This window comes from Euprymna scolopes, chromosome 34 (assembly GCF_053919585.1).
Source record: "Euprymna scolopes isolate OS-2025 chromosome 34, ASM5391958v1, whole genome shotgun sequence".
Taxonomy (NCBI): domain Eukaryota; kingdom Metazoa; phylum Mollusca; class Cephalopoda; order Sepiida; family Sepiolidae; genus Euprymna; species Euprymna scolopes.
This window is the reverse complement of record NC_136515.1, coordinates 30196088-30215636: the sequence shown is the minus strand read 5'-3', so window position 1 is coordinate 30215636 and position 19549 is coordinate 30196088. Positions and strand designations below refer to the sequence as shown.

Sequence of the window (19549 nt, the reverse complement as noted above, 5' to 3'; positions counted from 1 at the left end):
AGTGACATATTTTAAATTCGACTTTAAATGTGCATTTCAAATCATTATCGTCAGGTCTCGTGAAACAGTGACATATTTTAAATTCGACTTTAAATGTGCATTTTCAAATCATTATCGTCAGGTCTCGTGAAACAGTTACATATTTTAAATTCGACTTTAAATGTGCATTTTCAAATCATTATCGTCAGGTCTCGTGAAACAGTGACATATTTTAAATTCGACTTTAAATGTGCATTTTCAAATCATTATCGTCAGGTCTCGTGAAACAGTTACATATTTTAAATTCGACTTTAAATGTGCATTTCAAATCATTATCGTCAGGTCTCGTGAAACAGTGACATATTTTAAATTCGACTTTAAATGTGCATTTTCAAATCATTATCTTCAGGTCTCGTGAAACAGTTACATATTTTAAATTCGACTTTAAATGTGCATTTTCAAATCATTATCGTCAGGTCTCGTGAAACAGTTACATATTTTAAATTCGACTTTAAATGTGCATTTCAAATCATTATCGTCAGGTCTCGTGAAACAGTGACATATTTTAAATTCGACTTTAAATGTGCATTTTCAAATCATTATCGTCAGGTCTCGTGAAACAGTTACATATTTTAAATTCGACTTTAAATGTGCATTTCAAATCATTATCGTCAGGTCTCGTGAAACAGTTACATATTTTAAATTCGACTTTAAATGTGCATTTTCAAATCATTATCTTCAGGTCTCGTGAAACAGTGACATATTTTAAATTCGACTTTAAATGTGCATTTTACAATCATTATCGTCAGTACTTGTGAAACACTGACATATTTTAAATTCGACTTGAATTGTGCATTTCAAATCATTATCGTCAGGTCTCGTGAAACACTGACTTATTTTAAATGCGACTTTAAATGTGTATGTCAAATCATTATCGTCAGGTCTCGTTAAATACTGACATATTTTAAATTCGACTTTAAATGCGCATTTTGAAACCATTATCGTCAGGTCTCGTGAAACACTGACATATTTTAAATTCGACTATAAATGCGCATTTTCAAATCATTATGATAAGGTATCGTGAAACCCTGACATATTTTAAATTCGACTTTTAATGTGCATTTTCAAATCATTATCGTAAGGTCTCCTGAAACACTGAGATATTTTAAATTAAACGTAAAATGCGCATTTGTAATCATTATCGTAAGTTCTACCGAAACCCTGACATATTTTAAATTCAACGTTAAATGCGCATTTTCAAATCATTATCGTCAGTTCTCGTAATTCACTGATATATTTTAAATTCGACTTTCAATGTTTATTTTCAAATCATTATTGTCAGTTCTCGTGAAACACTGACATATTTTAAATTCGATTTTAATGTGCGATTCAAATCATTATTGTAAGGTCTCCCGAAACGCTGACATATTTTAAATTGCGCATTTTCAATAATCATCGTAGGTTCTTGTTAGACACTGACATATTTTTAATTCGACTTTAAACGTGAATTTTCAAATCATTATCGTCAGGTCTCGTAAAATACTGATCTATTGTAAACTCGACTTTAAATGTGCATTTTCGAATCCGTATCGTCAGTTCTCGTGAAACACTGGCATATTTTAAATTCGATTTTAAATGTGCATATTCAAATAATTATCGTCAGTTCTCGTGAAACACTGACGTATTTTTAATTCGACTTTTAATGTGCATTTTCAAATCATTATCGTCAGGTCTCGTTAAACACTGATGCATTTTAAATTTGATTTTAAATGTGCATTTTCAAATCATTATCGTAAGTTCTCGTGAGACACTGATATATTTAAAATCCAACGTTAAATGCGCATTTTAAATCATTATCCTCAGGTCTCCTGAAACACTGACATAATTTAAATTCTACTTTTAATGTGCATTTTCAAATCATTATCGCCAGTTCTCGTGAAACACTGATATATTTTAAATTAAACGTAAAATGCGCATTTTCAATAATTATCGTCAGTTCTTGTTAGACACTGACATATTTTAAATTCGACTTTAAACGTGCATTTTTAAATCATTATCGTCAGGTCTCGTGAAACACTGACCTATTGTAAATTCGACTTTAAATGTGCATTTTTGAATCCGTATCTTCAGTCCTCGTAAAACACTAACATATTTTAAATTCGATTTTAAATGTGCATATTCAAATAATTATCGTCAGTTCTCGCGAAACACTGACATATTTTAAATTTGACTTTAAATGTGAATTTTAAAATAATGATTGTCAGTTCTCATCCAACAGTGACATATTTTAAATTCGATTTTAAATGTGCATTTTCAAATAATTATCGTCAGTTCTCGCGAAACACTGACATATTTTAAATTGGACTTTAAATGTGCATTTTCAAATCATTATCGTCAGGTTTCGTGAAACAGTGACATATTTTAAATTCGACTTTAAATGTGCATTTTCAAATCATTATCGTCAGTTCTCGTGAAACAGTGACATATTTTAAATTCGACTTTAAATGTGCATTTCAAATCATTATCGCCAGGTCTCGTGAAACAGTGACATATTTTAAATTCGACTTTAAATGTGCATTTCAAATCATTATCGTCAGGTCTCGTGAAACAGTTACATATTTTAAATTCGACTTTAAATGTGCATTTTCAAATCATTATCGTCAGGTCTCGTGAAACAGTGACATATTTTAAATTCGACTTTAAATGTGCATTTCAAATCATTATCGTCAGGTCTCGTGAAACAGTGACATATTTTAAATTCGACTTTAAATGTGCATTTTCAAATCATTATCGTCAGGTCTCGTGAAACAGTTACATATTTTAAATTCGACTTTAAATGTGCATTTTCAAATCATTATCGTCAGGTCTCGTGAAACAGTGACATATTTTAAATTCGACTTTAAATGTGCATTTTCAAATCATTATCGTCAGGTCTCGTGAAACAGTTACATATTTTAAATTCGACTTTAAATGTGCATTTCAAATCATTATCGTCAGGTCTCGTGAAACAGTGACATATTTTAAATTCGACTTTAAATGTGCATTTTCAAATCATTATCTTCAGGTCTCGTGAAACAGTTACATATTTTAAATTCGACTTTAAATGTGCATTTTCAAATCATTATCGTCAGGTCTCGTGAAACAGTTACATATTTTAAATTCGACTTTAAATGTGCATTTCAAATCATTATCGTCAGGTCTCGTGAAACAGTGACATATTTTAAATTCGACTTTAAATGTGCATTTTCAAATCATTATCGTCAGGTCTCGTGAAACAGTTACATATTTTAAATTCGACTTTAAATGTGCATTTCAAATCATTATCGTCAGGTCTCGTGAAACAGTTACATATTTTAAATTCGACTTTAAATGTGCATTTTCAAATCATTATCGTCAGGTCTCGTGAAACAGTTACATATTTTAAATTCGACTTTAAATGTGCATTTTACAATCATTATCGTCAGTACTTGTGAAACACTGACATATTTTAAATTCGACTTGAATTGTGCATTTCAAATCATTATCGTCAGGTCTCGTGAAACACTGACTTATTTTAAATGCGACTTTAAATGTGTATGTCAAATCATTATCGTCAGGTCTCGTTAAATACTGACATATTTTAAATTCGACTTTAAATGCGCATTTTGAAACCATTATCGTCAGGTCTCGTGAAACACTGACATATTTTAAATTCGACTTATCAATGTGCGTTTACAAATTGTTATCGTCAGTTGTGCAACACTGACATATTTTAAATTGGACTTTCAATGTGCATTTTCTAATCATTATCGTCAGTTTTTTGGGAAACGCTGACATATTTTAATTCTACTTTTCAATATGCGTTTTCAAATCATTTGTTTTGTTAGAACATAGAGATATTTGAAATTCTGTGGTCTGTTATGATTGCTGAAATCTTTGTCGTCAGTCTTCTTGCTCTAGGAAAGAGTCAAAAAGAAATCTGCAAACAGAAAGTTTAAGTCGATAGAATATATTGCACAAAAAATTAATAAAAATACGTGGTGTCGGTATTCCCAACTGCTAAGTTAGACGTTTCTAGTCTCGTGTTTGGTCATAATATTTCGCCATGAAATTATTAGCCTCATGAGTAATATAATGGTTATGAGAGTCCATTATGAATTCATGGGTAAGTTCCCATTACAATTCCTAAATCTTCATATTAATTGCATTGAGTTACAAAAGGAAAATGAATTTTCTAATAATCAGAAGGGCTTACTTTCTGTCTTGTTTCCATGTAGCCAATGAGATTTACATCAACTCTAGCATTCAAATCTCGGGTAAGAAGCGTCGGGTTCCAGATGATGCCTAATTCTCGAGCAACTCTCTGATTCCACACACTGAAATGAGCAGGATCAGCCGTCTCAATTTCCAAAGGCATTATATCTGGAAGAACTGAAAAGAATCAATCTTATGTGAAATTTTCAATTATATAATTAGGTCATTGTCTGACAATTGTTTTATTCTTAGAAAATTTAGTGAAAATCTTAAATGAAATTAATGCTTAGCATTAACTTTCTTTGGAACACTCTTTTTTTTTTTTTTTTCTTAATTAACTTCTTTGTGCTTTTTATAGAACACTTTAAATATTAAGATAAGTTAAAGTCATTATTTAAATCTCCGTCTGAAAAATATCTAGCTTATATAAGGTGTGTTATCTTGAATCGGCTCTGTTCTGATCATATATATATATATATATAAAATTTGTGTCTTATTTTTGAGAATTAAATATGTTTTACCTCTTGTTAAAGTGTTTTTTAACATGTTTTCTATATCCTAATGTGTATTTACACATTTAGTGCCCAGTTTTAAGGAATGGGAATGTGGCAGGGGTGAGGAACGGCGTTCATTGCCCTAGTCAGGAAACAAGGTCTAACATTGGGTGTTTCTGTTGAGTCCCTGTGCTTGCACCTCTGCGCTTGACTAAAAGGCAAAGAAGGAGTATGAAAGCTGGGTGATAGACAGATCATATCTTCCCCTTTAGGCTTGCAAACCGGTAATTTGTTTAAGACACCAGCCCTAGGAAGGTTTATCTTCAGAGTTTTCCTTCTAGACGGATGACCTGAGAAGCTCCACGGATTCATCAGCACTAGGAAGGTTAGCCCCACTTCTTGGTCCTAAACCAGGTATTTCTGCGACCACACATGGGTTAGTTGTTAAATATAATAAATCTACTAAGAAATTACATTCCTCAGAATAATTAAAAAGGGCAGTACTATGTTTTTCATTTCATTGTTACTAGAAGAAAAGATAAGTAAATTTGCAACTGGTTGGTTTGAAGTTAATATTCGATTTAAAATATTATTCATATGTTAGTTTGGGAATAGGATAACAAGTTAAAGTATGATTAAATTGATATTATGAATTAAATTAAAGTTTGATGGCCGAACTCAGAATATTTAAAACGATAGGAGGGATAATAAAATGTATCTATTCAATATAGAGTAAAGTAGCGACATATCTATTCTGCACAATTGAGCACAGGTATATATATATATATGTATCTATTCAGTATAGGTTTGAGTAACGATAATAACTATGATTAAAAGTACATTTCGATACAGGTAAAAACGGGAAGTAAGGTATGAGCTATGAAACCTTAATAAAAATAGATGACAAACACTGCTACAACCCTATTAGGACCAACATAAACAACACCATCATTTCAAAAATCACAAGACTTTGTACAACACACAACAAAATATTAAAAAAGAAAGAAAAAACTTCCTCACAAATTTCATACAAAAACAAACAACTGCCTAAGATACATAAATCAAACGAAGTAAAACTTGCCATCGACACACAAAACTCAGAATATATTAACGCCCCAGACCCTAGTGACCTTACATTTAGAACCATAGTAGCAGGACCAGCCTGTCCAACAGGCACACTTAGTTACTCCTATTACAACCCTTCCCCGAACAAAACAAGAGCTACATAAGGGACGACATATTCACTTCTTAGGTACACATACAGTAGAAAACGGGAACCATATTGATGTTAACAGTTGATGTTAACAGTTTATATAGCAACATACTCCATGGCTTAGGAAAAGAAGCAATATCATACAAGATCAACACACACACACACACACACACAAATGCTACACACAAGATTTACAAAAAAAATTATCATCGAAAGTATAGATATAATTCTAAATAATAATTCCTTCGAGTTTGACAACCACAACTACATTCAAATACTAATTACAGCAATGGAAAAAAATTGGCACCGACATACGCCACCCTTGCACTCGCCTACCAAGAAGAAACTCTATATGGAAAGATAGAACAAACATTCGATCACAACACTAAAAACTATTTATAGAATTCTGGAAAAGATACCTCGATGACTGCTTCATCCTGTGGAAACACACATGGGGAAACATCAAGGACACACAAACCTACATAATGGAATAAAAATTAAAAACAATAACATTATCACAAATATCTACCACAAACCTACAGACACCCAATAATATCTACACTTTAAAAGCCATCACCCTAAAAGTTACATAAAATCCATACCCTACACCCTAGCATGTAGAATCTGCACCATAGTCACAGGCAAAAACCTTAGAACAATCTGACTTAAGGAACTAAAAATGAATCTAAGAAGAAGGAAGTACTCACCACAACTTATAGACAAAAGGAATCCAACTTGCAAAAAGTATACCAGTAGAACAATTGAGAACCCCATAAAAGCGAATCAAAGAATAAATCCTAACATATGTCTCCACACATAACACAAACATCCCAGACCATAACGAAAACCCTCCACACATAACACAAACATCCCAGAGATAACGAACACCCTCGTTCAACCAAAAGAACAAAGTAAACAACTCCCTTAAAATAACAAAAATAATAAAAAGCAAACGTCAACCCAAAAACCTAAAACACATTCTTACTTAATCCAAACTTAATCAACACACAATACAAGGAGCCACAAAATGCAACGAATAACGATGTGGAGTTTGTAACATAATATTAGAAGGAAACACACGTTCATAAATCCTACACAAACATTCAAAATAAAAAAAAGACCGAGACTGCACTTCAAAAAATGTCAACTATGTAATAAAATGTGCAACATGTGAAAAATTCTAATCAGCAATAGAGTAGCCTTGCATCGATCCTACATTGAAATCGTAGAAAATGGACACCTGCATGTTTCACAGCACATACAGTGGAGGCAAATTTGAATGTTTCACAGCACATGCAGTGGAGGCAAATTTAGGATAATGCCCATTTTCCAAACTGACAGCTACTCCTATTTACTAACACAAGAAAATAACTTCATAACAAAATTCAATCCCCCATTGAACAAATCCCAATAACTAAACATATATTTATATGTGTAGTTATTGCAAAACACAAAATTCACTTATGCACACACATGCTGATACAAGTGCAAGTGAAATACAAACGATTGCACTAAAAGGGACGGCTAGAATCCTGAAAAGATCTCTTGGTTGGACTCACTAAAATAGGGGTAAATGTCAGACATCTGGTTGGATGTCCCATCCCCTAGAAGAAAAAGTTTAAGAAAAATGAAAAAAAAAGAGAGACAGACACCTCCACACATAAATCGAGACAAGTCCGATGAGGCTTATGCACACCTACATCCAATGTAATACTGATTCCTCAACTAAGCAAATGATTAGAAACAAAATAAACTATTCCACCCACAGTCAATGAGAGAAACTCTCTCCAGATTAAGGCAATTTTAATCAATGTATGTGTGTATGTAACATGCATGAACTTATGACAAGCTTTAAAAGTGGGTGGAAAAAAGGTATATATTTTATTTTTTTTAATAGTGGAAAAAGTTATATATAATATTTTTTTTTAAGTGGGTGAAAAAAAGGTATATATATATATATTTTTAAGTGGGTGGAAAAAAGGTATATATATATTTTTTTAAAGTGGGTGGAAAAAAGGTGTACATATTTTTTTTTAAGTGGAAAAAAGGTATACATTTTATTTTTTTTTAAGTGGAAAAAAGGTATATACTTTTTTCTAAAGAGGGTGGGAAAAAGGTATGTATTTTATTTTTTAATAGTGGGTGGAAAAAGCTATATACTTTTTTTAAAAAGTGGTTGAAAAAAGGTATATATTTTATTTTTTTAAGTGTGTGGAAAAATATATATATTATTGTTTTAAAGCGGGTGAAAAAAGTATACATTTTATTTTTTTTTACAAGTGGAAAATGGTGTATATATCATTTTTATTTAAAGTGGGTAGAAAAAAGTATATATTTAATTTTTTTTATAATTGGGTGTAAAAAAGGTTATATATATCATTTTTTTAAAGTCGGTGGAAAAAAGGTATATATATTATTTTTTTAAAAGTGGATGGAAACAAGGTATATATATTATTTTTTAAAAAGTGGATGGAAAAAAGGTATATATATTATTTTTTTTAAATGTGGGTGGAGAAAAGGTATATATATTTTTTTTAAGTGGAAAAAGATATATATAGTATTTTTTAAAGTGGGTGAAAAAAAGACATAAATATTATTTTTTTTTAAGTGGAAAAAGTATACATTTTATTTTTTTAAGTAGAAAAAATGTATATATATTATTTTCATAAAAAGTGGGTGGGGAAAAGTTATATATATTATTTTTCTTTAAAGTGGGTGGGAGAAAGGTATATATTTTATTTTTTTTAAAAAAGGAAAGAAAGTATATATATTATTTTTTTAAATTGGGTGGAACAACGGTATATATATATAATTTTATTTTAAGAAAAAAAAGGTATACATTTTTTTAAGTAGAAAAAAGCTATATATGTTATTTTTTTTAAAGTGGTTTGAAAAAAGGTATATATATATATATATATATATATATATATATATATATTATTTTTAAGAATAGATGGAAAGAAGGTATATATATAATTTTCTTTAAACGGAAAAACGTATTTTTTTAAAGTAGAAAAAAGTGCATATATTATTATTTTTTAAAAAGTGGGCGGAAAATGCATACATTTTATTTTTTTTTAGTTGAAAAAAGGTATATATCATATTTCTTTTAAAAGTCGGTGGAAGAAAGGTATATATATATATTATTTTTTTAAAGTGGGTGGAAATAGGTATATATTTTATTGTTTTTAAAGTAGGAAAAGGTATATATGTTTTTTTTTAAAAGCGGGTGGAAAAAAGGTATATATTTTATTTTTTTTAAGTGGGCGAAGAAAGGTATATATATATATATATATATATATATATATATATATATACATATATTTAAAGTTATAAAAAAGGTATATATATATATATTATTTTTAAGTTATAAAAAGGTATATATATTTTTTTTGAAATGAATGGAAAAAAGGTATTTTATTCTTTTAAAAGTAGAAAAAGGTATATATATATATATATATATCATGTTTTAAAGTGGGTGGAAAATAGGTATATATATATTTTTTAAAGTAGAAAAAAGGTATATGTGTTATGTTTTTTTAAAATACCTATTATTTTTTTGAAAAGTGCGTGGAAAAAGTATAAATGTTATTTTTTTTAAGTTGAAAAAGGTATATATATTATTTTTTTAAAGTGGGTGAAAAAAGATAAATATTTTATTTTTTTTAAGTGGGTGGGAAATAAGTATGTATATTATTTTTTTAAAGTGGAAAAAGGTATATGTATTTTTTTTTAAATGGGTGGAAAGAAGGTATATATATATATATATATATATATATATATATATATATATATATTTCAAAGTGGATATATATATATATATATATATATATTATCTTTTTAAAAGTAAGTCGAAAAACGTATATATATTATTTTTTTAAAAGTTAGTTGAAAAAAGGTATATATATTATTTTTTTAGTGGATGGATAAAAGGTATATATATTTTGTTTAAAGTGGATGGAAGAAAAGTATAAATTTTATTTTTTTTAAAAGCTGAAAAAGTATATATATATATATATATATATATATATATATATATATATATATATATATATATATATTAGTTTTTAAGTGGGTGGAAAAAAGATACATATTTTATTTTTTTAAAGTGGGAGAAAGGTATATATATTATTTTTTTTAAGTGGATGGAGAATGGTATATATTTTATTTTTTAAAAAAGTATATATATTATTTTTTTAAAAGATGGTGGAGAAAAGGTATATAAATTTTTTTAAATTGAAAAAGGTATATATAGTATTTTTTTTTAAAGTAGGCGGAAAAAAGTATATATATATATATATTTTTAAAGTGGGTGTAAAAAAGACATATATATCATTTTTTAAGTGGAAAAAAGTATACATTTTATTTTTTTAAGTAGAAAAAAGTTAAAAATTGGAGTGAAAAAAGATATAAATATATATTTCTTTAAAGTGGGTGGGAAATTGGTATATACATATTATTTTTTAAAGTGGATGGATAAAAGGTATATATATTATTTTTTTTAAAGTGGATGAATAAAATGTATATATATTATTTTTTCAAAATGTTGGCGGAAAAAAGGTATATACTTCAGTTTTTTAAAGTGGAAAAATGTATATATATATATATTTTTTTAAATTGGGTGGAAAAAAGGTATTTATTTTATTTATTAAAAGTGGAAAAAAGGTATATATATTATTTTTTTAAAGTGGGTGGAGAAAAGGTATATATATATATTTTTTTAAAGTGGGTGTAAAAAAGGTATATATTTTTTAAGCAGAAAGAAAGTATATATATTATTTTTTTAAGTGGGTGGAAAAAAGGTATATATTTTATTTTTTTAAGTGGGTGGAAAAAAGGTATATATATCATTTTTTTAAACGGAAAAAGTGTGTTTTTAAAGTAGAAAAAGTACATATATTATTTTTTTAAAAGTAGGAAAAAGTATATATATGATTTCTTTTAAAAGAGGGTGGAAAAAAGGTATATATACGATTTTTTTAAAGTGGGTGGAAAAAGGTATTTATTTTATTGTTTTTATAGTGGAAAAAAGGTATAATTATTATTTCTTTTTTAAAAGCGTGTGGAAAAAAAGTATATATTTCATTTTTTTACAAAGGGAAAAAGGTAGATATATATTATTTTTATTAAAAGTGGGTGGAAAAAAGTATATATTTTATTTTTTTATAATAAGGTGGAAAAAGGGCATATACTTCATTTTTTAAAGTGGTGAAAAAAAAAGGTATATATTTTATTTTTTTTTAAAGCGTAAAAAAGGTATATATATTATTTTTTAAAGGGAATGGAAAAAAAAGTATATATTTTATTTTTTTTAAAGTGAATGGAAAAAAGTATATATTTTATTCTTTTAAAAGTGGAAAAATATATATCATTTTTTAAAAGTTGATGGAAAATAGGTATATGTATTCTTTTTTTAAAAGTTGGTTTTAAATATATATTTTTTAAAAATATATTTTAATTTAAAAAAGTGGGTTGAAAAAAGGTATATATTTTATTTTTTTAAAGTGGAAAAAGGTATATATAGTATTTTTTTAACTGGGTGGAAAAAGTATATATTTTTTTAAGGAGGTTGAAAAAAAACGTATATATGTTTTTTTAGTGGAAAAAAGGTACATATATATATTATTTTTTTTAAAAGTGGGTGGGAAATAGGTATATAGATTACTTTTTTAAAGTGGAAAAATGGTGTATATATTATTTTTTTAGTGGAAAAGGCATATACATTATTTCTTTTAAAAGTTGGTGGAAAAAAGGTATATATTTTCTTTTAAAAATTTGGTGGAAAATGGTATATATTTTGTGTTTTTATAATTGGGTGGAAAAAGGTATATATTTTATTATTTTAAAGTGAGTGAAAAAAAAGTTATATATTTAATTTTTTTAAAGTGGGTGGAAAAAGTTTATATTTAATTTTTTTTTAAATGGAAAAATATATATATATATTATTTTTTTTTAAAGTGGGTGGAAAAAAGGTATATATTTAATTTTTTTAATAGTAAATGACAGAAAGTTTTTTTTTTAAAGTGAGCGAAAAAAAGGTATATATAATATTTTTAAAAGGGGGAAAAAGGTATACATTTTATTTTTTTCAAGTAGAAAAAAGGTATATATATTATTTTTTTAAAAAGAAAGTGGAAAAAGGTATATATACATTAGTTTTTTTTAAGTGGGTGGAAAAAAGGCATATATTTTTTTTTTAAGTGAAAATGTATATATTCTTTTTTAAACATGGGTGGAAAAAAGTATATATTTTATTTTCATTAAAGTGGCTTAAAAAAGGTATATATATTTTGTTTAAGTGGGTGGAAAAAAGGTATATATCCTATATTTTTAAAAGTCGGTGGAAAAAAGATATATATATTATTTTTTTAAAAGTGTGTGGAAAAATGGTGGTATATGTATTATTTGTTTTAAAAAGTTTTTATATTATATTTTTAAAAGTGGATGTATACATATAATTTTTTTTTAAGTGGATGGAAAAATGTATATATATAATTTTTTTTTAAAGTGGGTGGAAAAATGTATATGTGTTATTTTTAAGTTAAAAGAGCTATATATAGATAAATGGATATAAAGTATATATATTATTTTTTTGGAGTGAAAAAGGTATACATTTTGTTAAGTAGAAAAAAGGTATATATATTATTTTTTTAAAGAGTGGGGTGAAAAAAGGTATATATATTTCTTTTAAAAGTGGGTGGAAAAAAGTATTTATTTTATTTTTAATAGTGTTTGGATAAAAGGTATATATATATTATTCTTTTAGTGGGTAGAAAAAGGTATATATTTTTTTAAGTGGAAAAAAGGTATATATATTATTTTTTTAAAAAGCGGATGGAAAAAGTATATATTTTAGTTTTTTTACAAGGTGAAAAAGGCATATATATTATTTTTTATTAATAGTGTGTGGAAAAGAGATATATATTTTATTTTATTTAATAATTGGGTGAAAAAGGTATATATTTTATTTCCTTAACAGTGGAAAAAGGTATATATATTATTATTTTTTTAAATTGGGTGGAAAAAAGTATATATTTCATTTTTTTTAAAAGTGAATGAAAAAAAGTTGGTTTTTGTAAAAGTGGGTGGAAAAAGGTATATATAATATTTTTTGTAAAGTGGAAAAAGTATATATATTATGTTTTAAAAGTAAGTGGAAAAAAGTTAAATATATTATTTTTCTAAGTATATATATTAAATATATTTTATTTTTAAAAAGTGGGTGGAAAAAAGGTATATATTATATTTTTTTAAAGTGGAAAACGGTATATATATTATTTTTTTAAGTGGGTGGAAAAAGGCATATATTTTATATTTTTTAAGTGCAAAAATTGTATTTATATTATTTTTTTTTAAACGAGAGTGGAAAAAAGTTATATATTTTTTTTAAGTTGGTGAAAGAAATGTATATATATATATATATATATATATATATATATATATATATATATATATATATATATATAATTTAAAGGAGATTAGAATAATAGTCTAAAGAGCTAAGTGTATTTTAATGTAATAGTGAAATTACTAGTTTAATTAAAATACAGGAAATGCTCGTTGTAATTTAGATATATAATAAGCTCGATAGTTAAATGTCCTAGAGCTAATTCAATATTAAGTAATGTGATTTATAATTTAAAAATTTTAAAAAATTTTTAAATTTAAAAATCAAAATTTTATTAAATTAAAAATCAGTTTCATAAGAAGGAACAACAACAAAGTCAATTATCTGTACGATCGTTTCGGAAATCCGTGCTTTTTATTTGTGGTATACATGAAGTCACGTAGAACAATTATACATAGTTTTTTTGTTAAGCACGGTCTCCTCATCAGCAAATTTAGGAGGATTTCTATTGAATTGAAAAGACACCAAAAATAAACCTAGCATTAAAAGTAAGGCAGATGAATCTGAAAAATTGAAGTAAAAGGTTTGGATTTAAAATTTATAAGAAAATTAATAAGAAAATTGGTATAGGTTAGAGATAGAAATGAGTAGAAAAAATATATATTTTTTTGAATTTACATAATAAATTTGATTTAAAAATATATAGATATATAATTACCTTTTGGTTTTTCTTTTTTTGAAATCAGGAACTGTATTTAAAGTAGTCATTTAGATGTTTGCTATAGCTTTTTATTTTATTGAATGATGAATTTTAAAAGGGCGACGCTCGTGCAGTAAATTGTTTCCGTTAGCGTATTTTGATTTAAAGACGCTACAGTTAATATCTATAGAGAGAGAGTTGTTTTTTTTTTTTTGCAAGTTTTTAAGGGGAGATAATTGTCATGGCTTTATTTATTATTTGATTTACGAGTCTAAGGGCGGTAATTGGTTTAACTTAATTTATTAAAAAAAAAAAAAAAAAAAAAATCTATTTTTACTAATGAGTAATTTTTAATGATTTAAGGTGGTTTATATTTATTAAATTTAAACCAACGTTTATGATTACATGATAGAAGCTCGTGTCTTGAATTTACTAGTTTGGTTGTGCTTTTTATATCTTCATATTTTAAAATTTTTAGGGTTTCTTTTGTACATAATGTACAAAATTTATCTCCTGGTTTATATGATTTGCAAGTCTCAATTATGTCTTTATGGGGTATGGGGATGCATTTAGTTGATAATTGTATGTCCTTCTTATGAAACATATCTACAATTACGTATATAAACTCAACCTGTTATAGGGAGCTAATAATTTAAAGATTAGAATAATAGTCTAAAGAGCTAAGTGTATTTTAATGTAATAGTGAAATTACTAGTTTAATTAAAATACAGGAAATGCTCGTTGTAATTTAGATATATAATAAGCTCGATAGTTAAATGTCCTAGAGCTAATTCAATATTAAGTAATGTGATTTATAATTTAAAAATTTAAAAAAAATTTTAAATTTAAAAATCAAAATTTAATTAAATTAAAAATCAGTTTCATAAGAAGGAACAACAACAAAGTCAATTATCATGTCACTGATCTAGTTGGCCTTTTCCTTTTAAATGAAATACATTGTATACTCCATAAACAATTCAAACTTGAAGGAGGGCTATATAGAGATGATGCACTTTTCATAACGAATTCTACTAATAAAAATTATGAAAATGCAACTAAAGCTCTACATAAATTATTTAAAAATTATGGACTTAGTATAAAAATCGACCCTAATAAAAAAATTGTTAATTTCTTAGACATAACCTTAAATCTTGAAAATTCTACTTTTGAACCATACCATAAACCTAACCAATCACTTCTATATGTCCACAATCAATCAAACCACCCTAAATCAATATTAAAATCAATAGTTCCCAATATCGCTCTAAGAATTTCTAGACTGTCTTCTACAAAATCAATATTTACCAAAAATGAAAAATACTATAATGAAGCCCTTAAAAACTCTGGATATAATTCACAAATTAAATTCATAAATGAAAATGATAGAAACATAAACTGCATTAAAAATAAACCTATTAAGAGCGTAATAACATATAATATGGCAATGTCTTCCCGTATACGAGTTAAGAAAAATAACCAGGAGACAAAAAAAGATAAAACCAAACTACAAATATTAGATAATAATATAAATAAACAACAAACTAAAACCCGCAAACGTAAGAATAGACACAAAGAGATCCTATGGTTCAACCCCCCGTATTCCAAAAACCTAGAAACAAACATAGCTAGAGAATTTTTTAAAATATTAGATAAGAACTTTAAAGCCCCCCATAGATATAATAAGATTTTCAATAAGAACACAATTAAAGTCTCTTACTCTACTATGCCTAACCTTCATCAGAAAATAATTAGCTCTAATAATAATAAAATTAATAAACTACAAAATGCAACTATACAAAATACATCGGACTGTAACTGTAGAAGAAAAAATAAATGTCCCCTACAAGGCTCATGTAAAATTAAAAATGTTATCTATAGCTGCACAGCTGCACAGTATCAAAAACTCCAAATATACAAGAACCTATCAACAGCCATAACTCAACTACCAGATTAAATAATAACACCAACTTAAATCAATCTACCGATCAATTATTAACCAACCCACCACATTATAATCCAACAATAGACCTAACGGAAAATAATCATAATAATCAAGAGGTAATATATATTGGTTCCACATCTGGCCCAATAAAACATAGAATTTCAACGCACAAACATTCTTTTAAAAATAACTCTCTATCAAACCAAACTACTCTATCCAACTATATTTGGCAACTAAAAAATAGCAATATTTCTTTCAACTTAAAATGGCAAATAATTGAGACTTGCAAATCATATAAACCAGGAGATAAATTTTGTACATTATGTACAAAAGAAACCCTAAAAATTTTAAAATATGAAGATATAAAAAGCACAACCAAACTAGTAAATTCAAGACACGAGCTTCTATCATGTAATCATAAACGTTGGTTTAAATTTAATAAATATAAATCACCTTAAATCATTAAAAATTACTCATTAGTAAAAATAGATTTTTTTTTTTTTTTTTAATCAATTAAGTTAAACCAATTACCGCCCTTAGACTCGTAAATCAAATAATAAATAAAGCCATGACAATTATCTCCCCTTAAAAACTTGCAAAAAAAACAAAAAAAAACTCTCTCTCTATAGATATTAACTGTAGCGTCTTTAAATCAAAATACGCTAACGGAAACAATTTACTGCACGAGCGTCGCCCTTTTAAAATTCATCATTCAATAAAATAAAAAGCTATAGCAAACATCTAAATGACTACTTTAAATACAGTTCCTGATTTCAAAAAAAGAAAAACCAAAAGGTAATTATATATCTATATATTTTTAAATCAAATTTATTATGTAAATTCAAAAAAATATATATTTTTTCTACTCATTTCTATCTCTAACCTATACCAATTTTCTTATTAATTTTCTTATAAATTTTAAATCCAAACCTTTTACTTCAATTTTTCAGATTCATCTGCCTTACTTTTAATGCTAGGTTTATTTTTGGTGTCTTTTCAATTCAATAGAAATCCTCCTAAATTTGCTGATGAGGAGACCGTGCTTAACAAAAAAACTATGTATAATTGTTCTACGTGACTTCATGTATACCACAAATAAAAAGCACGGATTTCCGAAACGATCGTACAGATAATTGACTTTGTTGTTGTTCCTTCTTATGAAACTGATTTTTAATTTAATAAAATTTTGATTTTTAAATTTAAAAATTTTTTAAAATTTTTAAATTATAAATCACATTACTTAATATATATATATATATATATATATATATATATATATATATATATATATATATATATATATATATTAAAGTGGGTTGAAAAAAGGTATATATCCTATTTTTTAAAAGTGGATGGAAAACAGGTATATATATTTTTTAAGTGGGTGGAAAAAAGTGGTATGTGTATTATTTTTTAAAGTGGGTTGAAAAAAGGTATATAGATTATTTTTTCAAAAGTGGGTGGTAAATAGGTATATATATTCTTTTTTTAAAAGCAATATATTTTTTTAAGTGGGTGGAAAAAAGGAAAACCTATTATTTTTTCCAAAGTGGAAAAAAGTATACATTTTATTTTTTTAAATAGAAAAAAGGTATATATATATTACGTTTTTAAAGTCGGTGCAAAAAAGGTATCTAAATCATTTTTTTAAAAGTTGGTGGAAAAAAAGGCATATATTTTATTTTTTAAGTGGGTTGAAAAAAAGGTATATATTTTATTTCTTTTTAAAATGGAAAAAAGTATATATATTATTTTTTTTAAAGTGGGTGGAAAAAGATATATATTTTATCTTTCTTAAAAGTAAGTGGAAAAAAGGTATATATATATATATATATATATATATATATATATATAAGTGGAAATAGGTATACATTTTATTTTTTATTAAAGTATAAAAAAGGTATATGTATTATTTTTTAAAAAGTAAGTAGAAAAAGAGATGTATATTATTTTTTGAAGTGGGTGGAAAAAGTTATATATTTAATTGTTTTTAAGTGAAAAAAGGGTATATATATATATTATTTTTTTAAAACTTGGGTGGAAAAATATCGTATGTGTTTAAAAGTGGGTGGAAAAAGGTATATATTTTATTTTTTTTTAAAGTGGGTGAGAAAAAGGTATATATATTATTTTTTTTAAATTGGGTGGGAAAAAGATATATATATTATTTTTTAAATGTTTGTGGAAAAAAGACATGTATACTATTTTTTAAAAAGTGGGTGGAAAAAGGTATATAATTTATTTTTTTTAAGTGGGTGGAAAAAAGATTATATATATATATATATATATATATATATATATATATATATATATATATATATATATATATATATATTTTAAGTCCAAAAAAGGTATATATATTATTTTTTTAAACGTGGGTAGAAAAACAGGTATATATTTTATTTTTTTCAAGTGCCTGTAAAAAAGTATGTATTTTTTAAGTGAGTAAAAAAAGGTATATATCCTATTTTTTAATGTGGGTGGAAAACAGCTATATATTTTACTTTTTTAAAGGTGAGTGGAAAAAGGTATATATTTTATTTTGTTTTAAAAGTGGGTGGAAAAATATATATATATTTTTTATTTAGTTGGTGGAAAAAATGTATATATCTTATTTTTTTAAACGTGGGTGGAAGAAAGGTATGTATTTTATTGTTTTTATAATGTGGGTGGAAAAAAGGTATATATTTGATTTTTTTTAAGTGAGTGGAAAAAAATTATTTATTTTATTTTTTAAGTGTGTGGAAAAAGGTATATATTTTATTTTTTTAAATGCGTGTGGAGAATGTATATATTTTATCTTTTTTAAAAGTGGGTTGGAAGAAATATATATATATATATTTTTTAAAGTGCTTGGAAAAAAAGTATATATATATTTTAAGTGGGTGGAAAAAAGGTATATATTTTATTTTTTTAAGTGGGTGGAAAAAAGGTGGTATTTGTTTTATTTTTTAACAAGTGGGTGAAAAACAGGTATATATATTATTTTTCTTGAAAGTTGATTGGAAAAAGGTGCATATTTTATTTTTTTAAGTGGGTGGGAAAAAGATATATATATATATATTTAAGTCGAAAAAAGGTATATATATTATTTTTTAAACGTGGGTGGAAAAAAGGTATATATTATATTTTTGCCTGGAAGAAACGTATGTATTTTTTTTTTAAAGTGAGTGGAAAAAAAGGTATATATCCTATTTTTTTAAAACTGGGTGGAAAAAAGATATATATATATATATATATATATATATATATATATATATATATATATATATTTAAGTGGGTGGAAAAATGTGGTATATGTATTATTTTTTTTAAGTGGATGGAAAAAGGTATATATATTATTTTTTAAGTGGGTGGAAAAAGGTATATATTTTATTTTTTTTAAATGGTTGAAAAAATGGCATACATATTATTTTTTTAAAATGTAGGTGGAAAAAAGGTATATATATATTATTTTTTTAAGTGGGTGGGAAAAAGTTATATATATTATTTTTTTAAAGTGAAAAAGTATGCATTTTATTTTTTTAATGTAGAAAAAAGGTATATATATTCTTTTTTTAAATACGGATGAGAAAAAAGATATATATATTATTTTTTTAAGTGGGTGGAAAAAAGGTACAAATTTTATTTTGTTTTAAAT

The 19549-nt window shown here is 25.5% G+C and overlaps 1 protein-coding gene across 2 annotated transcripts in view; it reads right to left on the bottom strand.

Annotated features, from left to right (window-relative positions):
- Nucleotides 1-19549, bottom strand: part of LOC145259151 (protein mesh-like) — a 450682-nt gene that overhangs the window by 289728 nt on the left and 141405 nt on the right. For both annotated transcript variants that reach the window (XM_080116860.1, XM_080116861.1), the window contains exon 7: nt 4214-4389. In XM_080116860.1, the coding sequence (XP_079972986.1) occupies nt 4214-4389 (176 nt within the window). The remainder of the gene's footprint in view (nt 1-4213; nt 4390-19549) is intronic.